At 35.4% G+C, this 15,554-nt stretch overlaps 2 protein-coding genes across 3 annotated transcripts; both read left to right on the top strand.

Annotated features, from left to right (window-relative positions):
- Positions 1-2,301: 2,301 nt before the first annotated feature.
- On the top strand, positions 2,302-7,762 carry LOC142629856 (kinesin-like protein KIN-1). The gene is made up of 16 exons (XM_075803902.1): positions 2,302-2,360; positions 2,890-3,048; positions 3,185-3,287; positions 3,530-3,573; positions 4,238-4,267; positions 4,351-4,470; positions 4,581-4,606; positions 4,816-4,897; positions 5,387-5,428; positions 5,512-5,545; positions 5,696-5,771; positions 5,842-6,058; positions 6,140-6,231; positions 6,571-6,685; positions 6,786-6,965; positions 7,300-7,762. Exons 2-16 carry the CDS (start codon positions 2,935-2,937, stop codon positions 7,459-7,461), a joined length of 1,437 nt encoding a protein of 478 aa, XP_075660017.1. The 5' UTR covers positions 2,302-2,360; positions 2,890-2,934; the 3' UTR covers positions 7,462-7,762.
- A 2,268-nt stretch (positions 7,763-10,030) lies between these two features.
- LOC142627145 (GDSL esterase/lipase At1g54790-like) lies at positions 10,031-14,391 on the top strand. 2 transcript variants are annotated; one of them, XM_075800947.1, is made up of 5 exons: positions 10,031-10,372; positions 12,015-12,215; positions 12,341-12,507; positions 12,614-12,884; positions 13,972-14,391. In XM_075800947.1, exons 1-5 carry the CDS (start codon positions 10,138-10,140, stop codon positions 14,238-14,240), a joined length of 1,143 nt encoding a protein of 380 aa, XP_075657062.1. In that variant the 5' UTR covers positions 10,031-10,137; the 3' UTR covers positions 14,241-14,391. The 2 variants fall into 2 exon arrangements, with proteins under 2 accessions (XP_075657062.1, XP_075657061.1); XM_075800946.1 differs by lacking the exon at positions 10,031-10,372 and adding an exon at positions 11,543-11,857.
- Positions 14,392-15,554: the final 1,163 nt, after the last annotated feature.

Raw genomic sequence — 15,554 nt, 5'->3', positions numbered from 1 at the left:
TTTACTCTCTTTCCTCTTTAAATACTTATTATTCTTCCCTCTTTATCCACGTGTAACACAAATCACCCTATTAGACACATGTCCCATCCACCACCCTCTGGAAGTCTTTAAATGATAGCAAGAAGGCTGACTTCTACTATTCAGGAGTTACTCCCCCATTAATGCGGCCAGGGAGGTAGGTGCAGGATCTTTAATGTGGAGGTAGCAGCCTTTTTCTAAGATATTTCTCTCACACCGTTGCGTCTGGAGGGTGCTTAAATCCCCCTCTTAACCAACGGTTTTTCCAGAACTCTACCTTGATCTTTTTGGCGAATCTCAAGGTCATTGTGGGTCTGTCCGAGGAGATATTCGTCCTCGGACGAATCCTCGGACTCTCGACTTACGGGCCGACCTACAGTTCTAGGAGGCTTTTAGTTTAAAACAAACTAGCGCCCATCAACAAAGCCCGAGGCCCAAATACTTACTTAGGTCCTTTTAGTCCCCATAAGAGCAATCTCATATATACTAAAATTCAAAACTAACCCTCTAAGTTTCACCTTTTATCATTTCAATCCTTTAACTTTACTTTTGTTAATGCTCTACCGTTAAGTGCATATTTTTTTTTTCAATTTTTTTGTATTAAAAAATGCAGAAAACTAATTTAAATTTTTTAAAAAATTCCCATAACACACCACAAACCCAGCACACAAACAACAAAAAATTCTTTTACATTGATCACGAAACAACCAAAAATGGCATCCAAACGGACCTAAAATTTTAATATACAAATTCAAAACAAAGCACAGCAAACAATTATCTAACATCAACCATCAGTAACATATACAATTTACAAATTCCCTACCCACAAACAATGATTATTTATTCAACAACGAAACAATGTTTCTGGGTTTTTCTTCTTTTGTGGTTCATTTGGTTTTTACAAAAAAAATTTGAAATAAGAAAACATTTGACTAAAAACTAAACTTGAAAACCCAAATCAGATCAGAGAGAAAAAAAATCCAAAGGACACCCATATTTGATTGAAGAGAAAGAATCCAACAACACAGACTAGATCAGAGAAGGAGCTTAACCAAGTTGTTCACCAAATCCAAAAGACTTTGAAATTAACCAAACACAATAGCCCAACCGTGGGTTGGAACTCCAATGAGGGTTTGATGAGAAAACGTAGTGAGAGGAAGACTGGCCTAGTCGAACCAAGTTAAGAGAAAGACAACCATCGCCAAGCAAGGATAGTCGGCAGTGACCGGTGAGGAGCAGAGACCAATTGACCTTGGTGGTTGGCCATGAACGAAGCTTGGAGAGGAGCTCCTTGGGTCCAACCTAGAGAGAGTGGCTGTGGAACAAAGTTGTTCACTGAGCCCAGTTTCATCTTCTTTTTTTTTTATTTTTTCTAAATTAGTTTTTGCATTTTTTAATATAAAAAGCTGAAAAAAAGAAAAAGAAAAAGAAGAAGCACTTAACGGTAGAGGTTAAGAGCATTAACAGAAGTCAGTGGAAAGCCTGGATTGAAATACTTTTGAAACTTGAAGGACTAAATTGACCGAAACTAAAGTTAGATAACTGAAATGACAAAAGGTGAAACTTAAAGGATCAATTTTGCATTTTTGTCTATATTTTATATGAATCCATTAATATCATTATATTTATCATTTATTAAAATATTATATTTATCATTTTTATTTTAAACAATACTCTTCACCATGAAGTTCAGACACATAACACGCCTCATTTATAACTTGTATGTTCAAAATATGATTTCAATTATAAATTTTAAATTATGAAACTGTGTGTTGAAAACATGAATTTAACTGAAATTGTTTTTGAAACTCACAATTTCAATACAAACCAGTGTTTAATTAACTAGTGCTCTTATATATAGTATATATTATCTACAATTATTAATAAGGTTCAAATTGCCCAAATGTAATTATCGAATTGATAATAATAAGTGGGTTCTAGTTAGCTTAGCTGGTAAAGTCTCTGATGGTTGTATAAGAGATCTAAGCTTCAATTCTCGCCTACACCAAAAACTGATTGATATCTTGATTTGATGATAAAAATTTATCATCAAGAGCGGATAGCATAAATTGGCATAGGGTGAAACTTTCTGAATAAAAGAATTTATAATAATAAAAAAATTATTAATAGTAATAAAGGGAGAATTTCTTTTGGTCAGTCACCGTACTTAAAAAAATCCACAATGGTAGATCGTTAGTGTTGTACGATCGCAACCGTCCATCTTTCCAATCTCTGATGTACTCATCTCACTCTCTTTTTAAAAATCTATGTGTATATATAAGTCCCACTTCAATTTCTGGTTCCCGCCACTTCAAATCTCGTTAATTAGAGCAAATCCCAAAGTACTCTCTCTCTCTCTCTCTCAGTGTTGTTTGGTTGCCGAGAAAACGTAGGAAAAGAAGGGAAATCAATCTGATGAACTTTTTCCTTTTAGATTTTTCACTTATTATTATACACTCAGCTGAGCCAAAGACGCCAGGCGGAGATTAGTACGGACGAGATTTGTCTTCGTTTTGAAGCAAATCAAACTGCTCGAAAGCATGTTATAATTTTCTCTTTCTTCTTCCTTCGTTTTCTTAGCAACCAAACTCATATCTCCTAGTTCACTCTGTAATTATTTCTTGAGATATTGTGTTAGTTTTCGTCTTTACACAGTGTTTGGTTACTAAGAAAATGCAGGAAAAATGAAAGAAACCAATGACTCTGAGAAATATAGTAATGAATTTCCATAGTTTTCTCGGGAAACAAACAGTGGCTAATATATTGTTTTCATTCTTTTTGTTTCTCAACTAATTGCGTTATTGCTTTTATGTCTAAATGTAGATCTGAGTTAGTCTATAATTTCTCATTCTTTAGAAATTGATGTTGCAGATCAAACTTTGATAGCAAATTGAGGCTTTGAGCTTGAAGAAAATTATGTCAAATATCACAGTATGTGCTCGATTCAGGCCGTTAAGCTCGAAAGAGCGAAGAGATCACGGCGACGGTGTTTGTATCAGATGCATAGACACCGAGACTTTCATTTTGAAGGTGAACCTTTTTGCTTGAATGTCGTGTTGTTACACATATTAAATTTGGTATAGAAATTGAAGAGCAACGCGTGGTTGAATTTGATTTGCATTGAATCTGTGATTGTTTTTAGTGAGATTTGAATTTGATTGTGTAGGATGAGAAGGAAGAAGATATTATGTTTAGCTTTGATAGGGTGTTCTGTGAGAAATCGGACCAAGCTGAGGTTTATGAGTTTCTAGTTCTGCCTATTGTTCGAGGTATAAATATAATTCAGAAACTTTGTTACATTACGAATACAAATAAGTATTTTGAATCATATAACTCAGAAACGTTATGGTCGTAGTCATTAATTGTACTTAATCTACAATCATCATTAAATTAAGGGAAGGGTTTAACCAATTGGGAATTGAAATATAGTTTGGCTCTCTAGTTTAAATTTTGAATTGTTCTTCTAATCTGTGCTTTTATTTGTATGTGTGTTGGGCTTAATTTGAAACAGATGCTGTTAATGGAATCAACGGGACGATTATTACTTATGGACAGGTAAGATGTAGTTAGTTAAAGAGTGATAGTACTCGATGCAGTTGCTGCTGTGGGTTAATCCTCCCTGTATTATGTACACAATCATATGGACTTTGTATATTCATGGCATAAAAGTAGATAAGGTTTTTTGATTGATGGGCTGAGAAGATAGGAAATGCTTGCTTTATGAGGTGTGAAACCACATGCAGTACTAAATTATTTTGTTTAGAATTGAGACCACAAGTTCTCTCAAAAAGTGTTTGAATATTGATTTTAAGATAAATTGTGTATGTTTGATTAATAATTTGATGGTGTTTTCTTGATAATGTTCTATTATATATTTGTAATTTCATACATTTCTGTTATGGGAACTAATTAGAAAGATAAAACATTTTCCCACTGTCACTGTAAAACTTTCATTTTCTGTTCCATCTGGTGAACTGAGCAGCTAAATAAAGATGATATTCACTGCTTCAAGCAAATTTTCCTAGAATTGTAAAGGTTAAATATTTTATCATGGAGGTAAAACTTTAGTGTTCCTCCTCTGTACGTCCATAGGTTATAACACAGCACATAGAATGACACTTTTTGTTGACATAGTTTCTTCATTTGATTTGCAACTTAAGTTACTGATCATTTGTCTAATATTCTAATTGATTGACTCTCCTCATTCCATTGGTGACAGACTGGAGCTGGAAAGACATATAGCATAGAGGTAAGCAATCAATCACAAGTATATCCCAGAAATGACTCATAGACATTAAATTCTGTTCATACATGAAGCCATTTTTTGATCAGGGGCCTGGCATTCTAGAATGTGATGAGCAGAAGAAAGGGATACTTCCAAGAGTAGTAGATGGAATTTTTGAGCATATCAAACCTGATAAAATGGCAAAGTACTCGATCAAGTTGTCAATGGTATTGAGGCACACTTATGTTCCTTTATCTTGCACTAAGGACCAGCATTGGCTATAATATTTCTATTAATCACCTAATTTAAATTTTTTAATATTTTTTTATTCTTCTAGGTTGAAATCTACATGGAAAAAATAAGGTACTTGTCATCCGAATGCAGCATTTATTCTCAGATCCATGATTCTTCTAACTCTGATGGTTGATTCCCTTACCTGTGAACACCTCAGTCTTGATTATAACTGTGTTTTCCAGATTAAATTCTAGGAAGTTCTAATACTATTGCTTCAGTTTTGAATGTGACTGATCTTTTCCTACTCATTATAGCTTAACCGAACTCTCCCTTCTCAGGGACCTTTTTGATTTATCCAAGGATAATATACAGATAAAGGAGAGCAAAATACAAGGGATATTGTTGTCTGGAGCCACAGAGGTGAGGCCTATTTTCTTTTTGTAAAATCTTTCTATGCATGATCTTATTTTTGTTAACATAAAGTATGCAGTTTTATCTATATTGGTCATGTTAATGTTAATTATCTTAATGTGCCGCAGCATGCCACAGAGCAGGATTCAAATTCTCAATAAACTTAAGCACTAAAGCACCAATTTCACAGGCTTTTTTTGTAACAAGATATGCACGTGTCAGCACACACACTCACACATATATACAAACACATGAAAGTACTTAGGCATCTGTTGTTCAAGATTTCCATAGTCTGGGGAAAGATAATTTGGTCAGAACCATCTTGATTCTCTTTAAACTTTTATTTATGCTAAATATTCAAAACCATTATGTTTCAACAGATTAGTATCTTATGATAACAAAATGCTGTATCAAATTGGATCCATTTTATATGTCTTTTAATGTTAAAATTTTCCTTATGTTATGGTTTCCTCAATTTTGAGAGCCTTCCTTTTCCAGATGTCTATAATAGATCCTGCAGAAGCATTACAAAGCCTTTCAGTAAGTCAAGAACTGCTTGAGAAGTTCATGTCAGTTTTATTGTATGTATTTTAACTTCTAATGCTGACTTTAGTAATGCACAGGCTGGGGTAGCTAACAGAGCAGTTGGAGAGACCCGTATCCTGTCTTGCTTTTCTTTCTTTATTTATTAAATTTTCAATTCTTTGTATTTCTTAATTATGCAATATACCAGTAAACTGTTCTCTGGGTGGAAGCATTGTCAGCTTTTCATGACTAAATCTTGGTTTCAAACCTTAACACAGGTAGAAATGAACATGGCCAGTAGTAGAAGTCATTGCATTTACATTTTCACAGTCCAACAAGAATTGACTGGAGATAAGAGGTAGTATTTCTTGTATCAGTAACAAGATTTATAGTGAATTAAAATTTAAACATTTTAAAAATGTGGACAGGATGAAAACTGGAAAACTAGTCCTTGTGGACTTGGCAGGGTCAGAGAAGGTGGAGAAAACTGGAGCTGAAGGGAGGGCTCTTGAAGAAGCAAAAATGATCAACAAGTCCCTCTCATCTCTTGGGAATGTTATAAATGCTTTGACATGTGGCTCAGGCAGAGCAAACCACATCCCTTATCGTGATTCCAAGCTTACTCGGATTCTACAAGATGCACTTGTTGGGTTCTCTTCCTTCTGTCCTTGTCATACCAGTATCAATTTGTAATTAAGATCTGATCTTCTGCTTCTCATCTTACAGGGTGGGAACTCTAGAACTGCTTTATTGTGTTGTTGCTCCCCGAGTGTTTTTAATGCATCAGAAAGCCTGTCAACCCTACGTTTTGGTGCAAGGTACTAGTTCAAATTCCCTTTAGTGTTGAGGCCAAAACAGGAAAAAGAGTACAAATAAGGCTACTACTATTTTAATTCCTAAAATTTACCTAGTAGCAAAAAGAATTTTTCCTGATCTTTTTATTGCAATAAGTTAAGGCTCTGCCTCCTTTAAAGTGATGAATATTTTTTTACATAATTCACCTACCTTTTGAAATTCACACAATACAAATCATTCCAAATAAATGTAATTTTTCATGAGCATTAACAGGAACTCAAAGCTTTGGGTTCTGGTTATAGGCATATTTTGCTTTAATTTTATGATCTTCCTTCCGTTTCTGGAAATTTCCATTGGAGCAGGGCAAAGCATATTAAGGCATCACCACGTGTTAGCTGTAATGAGGATAAATATGCCAAGAAGCATGAAGCTCTCTGTCCTGATAAAGATAAATCATGCAAGAGAATTCTAAATATGGTCAGAATTATATTATGGAACTCTTTGTATGACCTGCAATAGTTGATTTTGAAAGTCTTTATATAACCCGCAATTTTTAACACAACTTCCATTCATATAGTTGAAGGCGAGTTTGGATATTGAAGATGTGAAATTACTTGAAGAGTTGTTCATACTTGAGGGAATTTTATTTGATCCATATTCAGTTGAAGAGCTGGAATCAAGTTATGAAGATGTTACTTTGCGGACCATTTCGTCATTACAACAAGCTGTGGAAGAGCTTGTGTCTACTGTTGAGGAGGTAAGTTAAACATTCTGAAATTTCTGAAGTAATGGGTTACAAGCACCATTTGATGACTTCTGGTTCCCTATTTGATGCCATCTCAATAAAGAAAGCAAAGATAAAAAATCTAAAAAGCTACAAAAGTTCAAGGTGGGAATAAATATTAGTGTCAAACTTCTCTTCCTATATCAAAATGCAAGTCAGTTCGTGGTCAACTTCTTCAAGCAGTCTCCAAGACTATCCTTTTACTTTTTATTAAGAGAGTTTTCAGATATTGTGAATGTGAAAAATCTAAAAGTATATATCAATGTTTTGGTTCTCATATAAGTTTTGGGATTTTATACTGTTACAGCTTAAGATGGAAAACTATGCTCTCAAAGCCAGAATAGTAGCTGCTGAAAGGCTTGATGCGCTCTGCAAAGAGAGTTGCAAAAGTTCAAACGTTCTGCATAAGATTTTAAGTGCTTTCAGTTTTTTAAATGGATGGGGTCAGTCTCTTCTGTCAGGTGGTTGAAATGAAGACTTAATTGGCATTTCATGGAGCTGTCTCACACACAAAGTATAAACATTTACAGGAAGTGCATAGCAGAATTCATAAATTCTACTGCTATTGGCATGACCAGATGACTTTGACCATCTGATCTGCTGTATTCTCTTAAAGTTAGGAAATATAGGCAGTGCCAGTACAGAAACAAAAAATTGAAAAAAAAAAATCACAGGTACTATGTAAAAAGTATGCACATATCCACCCAAAATTCCCTAATACACGGGGCATATGTTGGATTTTATGCTATCAGTTGCAAGGAATAGAATCACTGAGCATGGTTGCCTGATGGGACTCTAATTCTTCATACCTTATGATATATGAATAGATATTTTGCCTATGCCGGGTGGCCTGCTTGATGATCTCATAATTCTGACTGTCCTAGTTAACAATCATCAAATACAAATTATGACAATCACATCTCCAATAATAGATAGCAATCTAAAATGTTTAAACCAGACGCTTTGCTTTGTTTAAGTGACTAGGATTTTTTTAAGCATCCATATGAATGTCTAGACCAATTTGCTAGTTGTTTAAGAAACCAATTTGTTAATATTATATGTGAAATGTTAGGTTATTTGAGTGCTTAGCGTACCGATACTCTATAATATTGAACTGCATAAGCATGATAATCATCTTCTACCAAAATTTGTTTGAATTTTTTGTTTTCTTGCTTGCCATGTTCACTCTGCAATGCTTAATTAGCAAATCCAAACCCTCGGCTGAATTAACTTTGCATGGTCTGACTAGCAAAGTTATGATTGGAGCAATATCCACTTTCACATCGGTGCACCATTGACACCATTTTTGTTATGCTCTCATCATAACTCATCAATAGTTTATGGAAAAAAAATTGCGAAAACTTTTGGTCCTAGACTTATTGGCTAAGATGGGCCTAGTTGTTCAAATTCTTAACTCTGCCTCTCCTATGGTTCTGCTCCAAAAATCACAAATTGCAACCTTTCTTTTTTAGAGAAAAAGCGTCTGGTTTAAACATTGAGAGGTAAGGCTTTGTCACTGTGTCTGATGGTATTATATTAAGCACCAAGAGGTCCCCAACTTTCTACAAGATTAATGAGCCTTAAAGTAATAGAAAATAGAATGAGATGGGGTTTGGAAAACAAGTTAGAGCAATTGCATCAATTGGTGTATAAGTGTGTATAATAAAAGAAATGCTCAAATTTACACATTTTTGATCAAAAACAGCCTACATCAGCTCATGCATACCCATCTATATTTTACATGCTCCTTCAAATTGCTACAGTATCGTGTAAATTTACACGGGTACTGTAGCATGTGTATATGATTTTTTTATAATTCTTTCTCTCTCCTCCTACTGACTCTCACCTCCCTCCCTCTCTCTCTCTCTCTCTCTCTCTCTCTCTCTCTCTCTCTCTCTCAGACACAGCACAACTCTCTTTCTCTCATCTCATCCATTTTTCTTCCTCTAGCCGCCGATCGCCGCCGATAAGAACAAGATCGAGCAAGCCGAGTCGCTGGACGACCATCGCGAGGAGGTGGTGGTGCTGCGAGGCGTCGATCTTGCTCCGATTGGGTGGGCGATGAATGGGTTTGGGTGTGGGTGAGGCTCGACGGAGTGAGCTCAACGGAGAAGACGCAGTGAGGGAGACACAGTGAGGGAGACGGAGAAGACGCTTGCCGGAGAAGACGCGGTGGGGCTCGACGAAGAAGACGCGGTGAGGCTCGACGGAGAAGACGCTCGCTCGACGAAGAAGACGCTCGCTGGAGAAGACGCAGTGAGGCTCGACGGAGAAAACACAGTGAGGCTCGACGGAGAAGACGATCGCCGGAGAAGACGCAGTGAGCTCATCGGAGAAGACGCAGTGGGAGGAAAAGAAATAATAAAAAAATGTAAAAGAATGAATATTTTATTAAATAAATGTGTAGAATAGATAAACTAATATGGGTGTTTTGTAAAAGTGAAGGTGTAAAATAGAAAAAGTAAGTTTTGTAGTGTAAAATAGACAAATTATGAACGAGCTGATGTAAATGCTCTATTTAAAAGGATTTTTCTTTCGGTCTTTTGAAAAGATAATAAATTAATTGGAGTTTGTCTTTTATCAGAAATCATGCACTAGGAAAGATGACAATGTTACTAATTTAATGCCACTCAAGCACTTTGTCTTTCTTGACATGTGGGTTTCAGTCTTTCAGTTGGCACATGGAACTCAAATAGAGTAAATCCAAGAGAAAAGTATGCTGTCCGTGAAAGGAAAAATCTTCCCCTTTCTTGGAAAAGTAATGCTCAGAAAGAGGGTTTTTAATTGAAACTCAAAAAGTGTTTTACTTTTAGAATTCCCTTTTTAGAATTTTCAAATCTTCCAAATTTCCCGTGAGCTCAAAACGCTAGACTCCGTACCCTATTGGTCCTACGTAAAGGCTTTTAATCCAATATGCTAAAGGGATACACTGATGATTGGACAAAAAGAAAACCTGTTGCTTTTGGCCCTCGTATTGCTTTTCTATAATGTAAAGCAAATCCTTTCTTTTGCAAGGAATTTAAAGCAAAATATTCAGTCTGTATAAAAAGTTATAGAAACAACTCAATCTTCTCTCATCATCTCAAGTACTTTTAAGCCATTCGTATTTGGTGGTTGGTACATAGCATAGCACTACAAACCATCCATGGCTACGAAAAACACTATTCTACCAATCCTCACCTTATTTTCAATGTTTCTACCTCTTGCAATTTCTATTGACTTCAATTATCCTGCGGTTTTCAACTTTGGGGACTCAAATTCCGACACAGGTGAGCTTACCGTGGGGCTTGGCTTCTTCCTTGACCCACCAAATGGACAACACTACTTCAAGACTTCAACAGGGAGATTTTGTGACGGTCGTCTCATCATAGACTTCCTCAGTAATTTCCTCACCAATTACTTCAAAATTTTATATGCACTTTTACTTTTTCTTTTTGGTTCCACAGCTTTTTTTTTTTTTAAACTTATAAGTTATATTTCCAATTCTTCTCAAAAAGAAGAATCTCAATACCCACCAGTATCTGTATCTATAATCCATATTCCCACAGCAAATCTTGATTTAAATGTCTTATTACTCTTTTAGTTTTAAAAAAACAGTTCTCTAATATAAGTTCTTACTTTCTAAAAATAGAAACTCTTACTTTTCTAATTTTTTTGTTTAATATCTTTCCTTTTAAAGGTTAGATTTCTATTAAAAATCATCCCCTTTGTCAATAACCCCCAAAAAAATTCATATCAACTTTATTATTGAGTATTCGTTTGACAAATATTATTTTTGTCAACTTATTTTACTATTTAGTTTATTTTTACTTTATCTGATTCCCTTCCCCTATATATATATATATATATGTGTGTGTATGTTTCTCAAATAAAATAAAAAAAAGTATATTTTTACTACTATATATGATTGTCACTATATTTTTTAATACTATTCATGAATTTTATTGTACTATTTCAGCTAACTTTTACTTTTATTATTATTTTTATTATCAACTGTGGTATTGTTTTATTTAAGCAGAAAAAAAAGAAGAAAATGTATTTTATTAAAATAATTTATATGTATTATTAAGATGGAAAAGGTTACAAACAACAAGAAAAGATGTTAATAGTTTATCCAAAAAAAAAACTTTTTTTTAAAAAGAAAAGATTTTAATAAACTCTAACTCATGTCTCACTTCTTCCCTTCGTAAAAGCAAAGATTAAGAGATGAATGAGGTTATAAATAACAAGATAAGATGTTGATAAACCCTTGTCAATTCTTTCTTTCCCTTATAAAAATCAAGAGGAAGGGTGAAATGGTTGGTTTCAAAATTGATCCTATGGGCGTGCACTTACACAAAAATATTTTTAAAAATATATATATTTACTATGTGTAAAGATGTAATTGTGTGTTGCCCATAAGGGCCATAACCATAACCCATGCTATCCCCTCAGGTTGGCGTGAGACAGGAATAAATATGCAATTGCATTTATCTATGTGGGTCCCCTTGGCCTTGGGCCCTATTGGCTTTCCATAATTAATTTCCAGTGCACAACTCACCAAACAAACTTCAATTGTAAGCTATGGTAGTTTAAAACATACAAATGAAAGCAACAAGCCTAGCCAACACACTCTTGTCTTGCAGCAGCCATGGCTAGCAAGATCTGCATTCTCCATATCCTCACCATAATCTCCATTTTCTTACCTCATGCCAAATCCATTCACTTCCACTTCCCTGCGGTTTTCAATTTTGGTGACTCAAACTCTGACACCGGCGAGCTTATTGCCTCCGGGATTGAGAGCCTTGTCAATCCTAATGGACAGAGTTACTTCCAAAAGCCATCTGGGAGATACTGTGATGGCCGTCTCATCATTGATTTTCTCTGTAATTTCTGTTCCATGATATCTGTGTTCTGATATAGTTTTCCCAACTCTGTTTCTCCCCTGTTTTCCTCTGTTCTCAAGTTTATTTTCTCATTGAACATTGAGTGAATTTTAAGTTTCTTAACCTTTTGCTTAATTATTTGATTATAATTTTGCAGTGGAAGAAATGGACCTGCCATTCCTAAATGCCTATTTGGATTCAGTTGGCTTGCCAAGTTTCCGAAAAGGGTGTAACTTTGCAGCTGCAGGGTCAACTATACGTCCAGCAACTCCAACATCTGTCAGTCCATTCTCATTTGGTGTTCAGGTGGCTCAATTTCTCCGATTCAAAGCCCGGGTTCTTGAATTGCTACCTAAAGGTATTTTCATGGTTCATCAATGTCTAGGCTTTTAATTTTGAAACTTGCAGTGGCAAAACATACTGGTACAAGGAAAGAAACATAATGAATATTTTCAGACTAACAAGTTTCTTTATTCTGTGCAGGTAAGAAACTTGTCAAGTACCTCCCAGAGGAAGATTATTTTGAGAAGGGGCTTTACATGTTTGATATAGGCCAGAATGATCTTGCTGGTGCATTTTATTCCAAATCATTGGATCAAATACTTGCTTCAATTCCAGCAATTTTGGTTGAGTTTGAGACAGGAATACAGGTAAGCTTATTGGCAATTATCTTAAATTACTGACGCGAAACATAAACTGCAATCAGTGGAGCATTGAATTCTCACCCTATACTTGATTAATTGGATTCTTTTTCAGAAACTGTATGATCAAGGTGCTAGGAATTTTTGGATACACAACACGGGTCCTCTTGGATGCTTGCCTCAAAATGTAGCCAAATTTGGAACGGACCCATCACAGCTTGATGAGTTAGGATGTGTCAGTCAACATAATCAAGCTTCTAAACTCTTCAATCTGCAGCTTCATGCTCTTTGTAGAAAATTGCAGGGCCAATTCTCGGATGCAAATGTTACATACGTGGATATCTTTACTATTAAATACAACCTCGTCGCAAACTACTCCCGATATGGTTAGTATGTCTGGGTACTTTGAATGACTTTGCCTCTTGTTTTGACTTTAGTATTATACACTAATTTTAAGTTTAAAAGAACAGAACATTCTCTTAATGTCTGTAAATAATAATATTTCATTCAATTGGCATTGTAAAAAATAATAATTCAGTTAATTATCATAATGGTACATGAGAAAATGCCTACCTGTAGTTAGGGCCGTTATCAGTTTGTCCCCCAAAACTTTTTAATGTTACCTTTTACCCCTTTGTACCTTGGACTCAAATGAAGCCTAATGTTTTTATCCAAATTGATGGAAAATGATAATTAAATGACAAAGATACCACATCCCTTCCAAAGACCTATAACACAAAGAAATGAGTGTTTCTGTCATTTTTTTTGTCAATTTGGATGAAGAACATGAGGCTGCAATTTAGTAAAAGGTATAGCGAGGTAAAGTATAACATTCAAAAAGTTAAGAGGGTTAAACTGATGATGGCCTTTACCAAAGGGAGGTCTTTTGTTATATACCCTAATCATAAAAATGCATTGTAATTTAATCTTTTTCTTTGCTTTCCCCCTCACCATGTAGAACCTTGTACTTGGGCGATGGAGCTCCTCACCAGCTCAACCAACTAGCTTTAATTTAGGAAAGAGTTATTCTTTATTTTATATTTTCTTGTCTTCTAATTCTTCCATTGTAAAATCTATACTTCAGATACACTTATGTGTTGGTCATACTGAGACTTGAGTACCTACTTGTTTGTACCATTCAGCATGATTGGCCTGTATCCATCTTTAAAATCTTGCCTTTTAATTTGAAAATCTGCCCCACTTCACACAACACTTGAGAAATACTCATCCTCTTCATTAGTCTTGTTTTTGGTCATGGGCAATACACCACTTTCCAATCTTCCTTTCTTATAAAAATGTCTGACGAAATATTGTAGTTGTCCTCCCTAGTGCCCCTAAGCCATTGAGAATCATTTAAAATAATTCTGAATGTAATGAAATAATTAAGGTGGCTTGATATCAAGCCTCAGAGATTATATTTCTTTATGTTATAATCATGTTACATTCTTGAAATTTTGGTGATATTGATTGCAGGATTTGAACAACCTATTATGGCCTGCTGTGGGTTTGGAGGTCCACCATTGAACTATGACAGTCGCGTTTCCTGTGGGCAAACAAAGATCTTGAACGGGACCTCAGTCACTGCCAAAGGGTGCCCTGACAGTACTGAGTATGTCAGTTGGGATGGAATTCATTACACTGAGGCTGCAAATCAGTATGTCTCATCACAAATACTCACTGGAAAATACTCCGATCCACCCTTCTCAGACAAAATGCCTTTCCTTCTGAATCTCAAGTTCTAAAGATCAAATATATTCTTATTATTATAATCATCTTATTCTTTTCTTCCATTGTACATTAACTTCTGTAAGTAATTGTAAGCCATTTCTCAGAAGTGGTATCTTTGGTGACCAGAAGCTAAAGTGCAGTAAATACTGAGTACACTTCATCAAATGACATGCGCTGCATAACTTTCATAAAAAATTTATAGCTTAGACTTCAATGCATTGTTTTATATTTCAATGTTGACTGTTGTCTTTAAAAGTGAGCTTATTTCAACCTCAAACATTGGGTTCAATCAAAATCTATTTCAGGCAAAACAATGCAAACAAAGGAACCTTTCACAAACATGCTATTGCTTTCTTTTTTAAGTCTTCCTGACTCAAAGGATACTTCCTCATGTTTGCTTTATTGGATCTTCAAGACCATATTGGAGATTAAGTGCACCCCTCTCTTGCGTACGCTTGGTCACACGTCAACTTTTATTTCTTTACTTAAGATGTTCATTACCTAGCTATCTTGGTCAGACAATTGGAGGGTCAATCGCAACTTGAGGACAAGTTTGCTTTCAAGAAAGGGTCCTAATGTAGATGCATCTACATTGGTGCTTTCATTTGTGTGTAATTTGGCTGTGCAGTAGAAGCAGCCTTTTGTGTGCTGCAACAACAGCATATTCACGGTACAAGACAACCACAATAGCCCTTACAGCAGCACTTGTCATCCTACCACAGCCCTAATACAACCTAATTCAGCCTAGAGCACTTGAGGCTAAGTGCTTCTTAAGGAAGGTCTAATGTGTCGTACGTTGACTTATCCCCCTAATCTCTTGGAAGGTTTTAATTTGGTGGCGTGTTGTATAATTGTGCGACGTGTGTAACACCAGGGTGAGGTGTCTGTGAATGAACTTCTTTACTTATGTTCATTTTTAGAAGTCGCCACCAACCATGGGTGTAGAGTCCATATTTAGTTGGCAAACCATGATCAAATGTAATCCATTTATAGTGTTTTTGGGTCCAAGACAAAGACCCAAGTTCAGATCAAGAAGGAATCAAGTTCAGAGCAAGAAAACAAAGTTTTTGCCAGTTCGATTGCTGGCTCAACACTTGGCTTGACCGATTGAGATTTTTGATTGCAAGCTTCACACCTAGTTTGACTTATCAAGATTGCGATATCAATCAACACAAAATCTGAAACATGAAAAAGCCCACAACTTGCTCGTTTCAAGCCTAATTCTTGATCCGTTTGTTGTGCCATTTAAAGGACATCAAAAGTCATCCCTAAAGAGGTTTTTCAAAGAGAGAAGTCATTGTTTGTGTGGCTAGGGTTTGTATAACCAA

The sequence above is a fragment of the Castanea sativa genome, chromosome 3 (assembly GCF_040712315.1).
Source record: "Castanea sativa cultivar Marrone di Chiusa Pesio chromosome 3, ASM4071231v1".
Lineage (NCBI taxonomy): Eukaryota > Viridiplantae > Streptophyta > Magnoliopsida > Fagales > Fagaceae > Castanea > Castanea sativa.
Note: the sequence above shows the minus strand (reverse complement) of the source record. Positions and strands in the feature narration are given on the sequence as shown.

What these genes read in the sequence shown, in the direction of transcription:
- LOC142629856 (XM_075803902.1), top strand. Translation starts at nt 2,935, where the DNA reads ATGTCAAATATCACAGTATGTGCTCGATTCAGGCCGTTAAGCTCGAAA. An exon ending in ATCTACATGGAAAAAATAAG is followed by an intron (nt 4,607 to 4,815) that starts GTACTTGTCATC and finishes CTCCCTTCTCAG; the next exon opens with GGACCTTTTTGATTTATCCA. An exon ending in TTGTGTCTACTGTTGAGGAG is followed by an intron (nt 6,966 to 7,299) that starts GTAAGTTAAACA and finishes ATACTGTTACAG; the next exon opens with CTTAAGATGGAAAACTATGC.
- LOC142627145 (XM_075800947.1), top strand. Translation starts at nt 10,138, where the DNA reads ATGGCTACGAAAAACACTATTCTACCAATCCTCACCTTATTTTCAATG. An exon ending in TCTTGAATTGCTACCTAAAG is followed by an intron (nt 12,216 to 12,340) that starts GTATTTTCATGG and finishes TATTCTGTGCAG; the next exon opens with GTAAGAAACTTGTCAAGTAC. An exon ending in CGCAAACTACTCCCGATATG is followed by an intron (nt 12,885 to 13,971) that starts GTTAGTATGTCT and finishes TATTGATTGCAG; the next exon opens with GATTTGAACAACCTATTATG.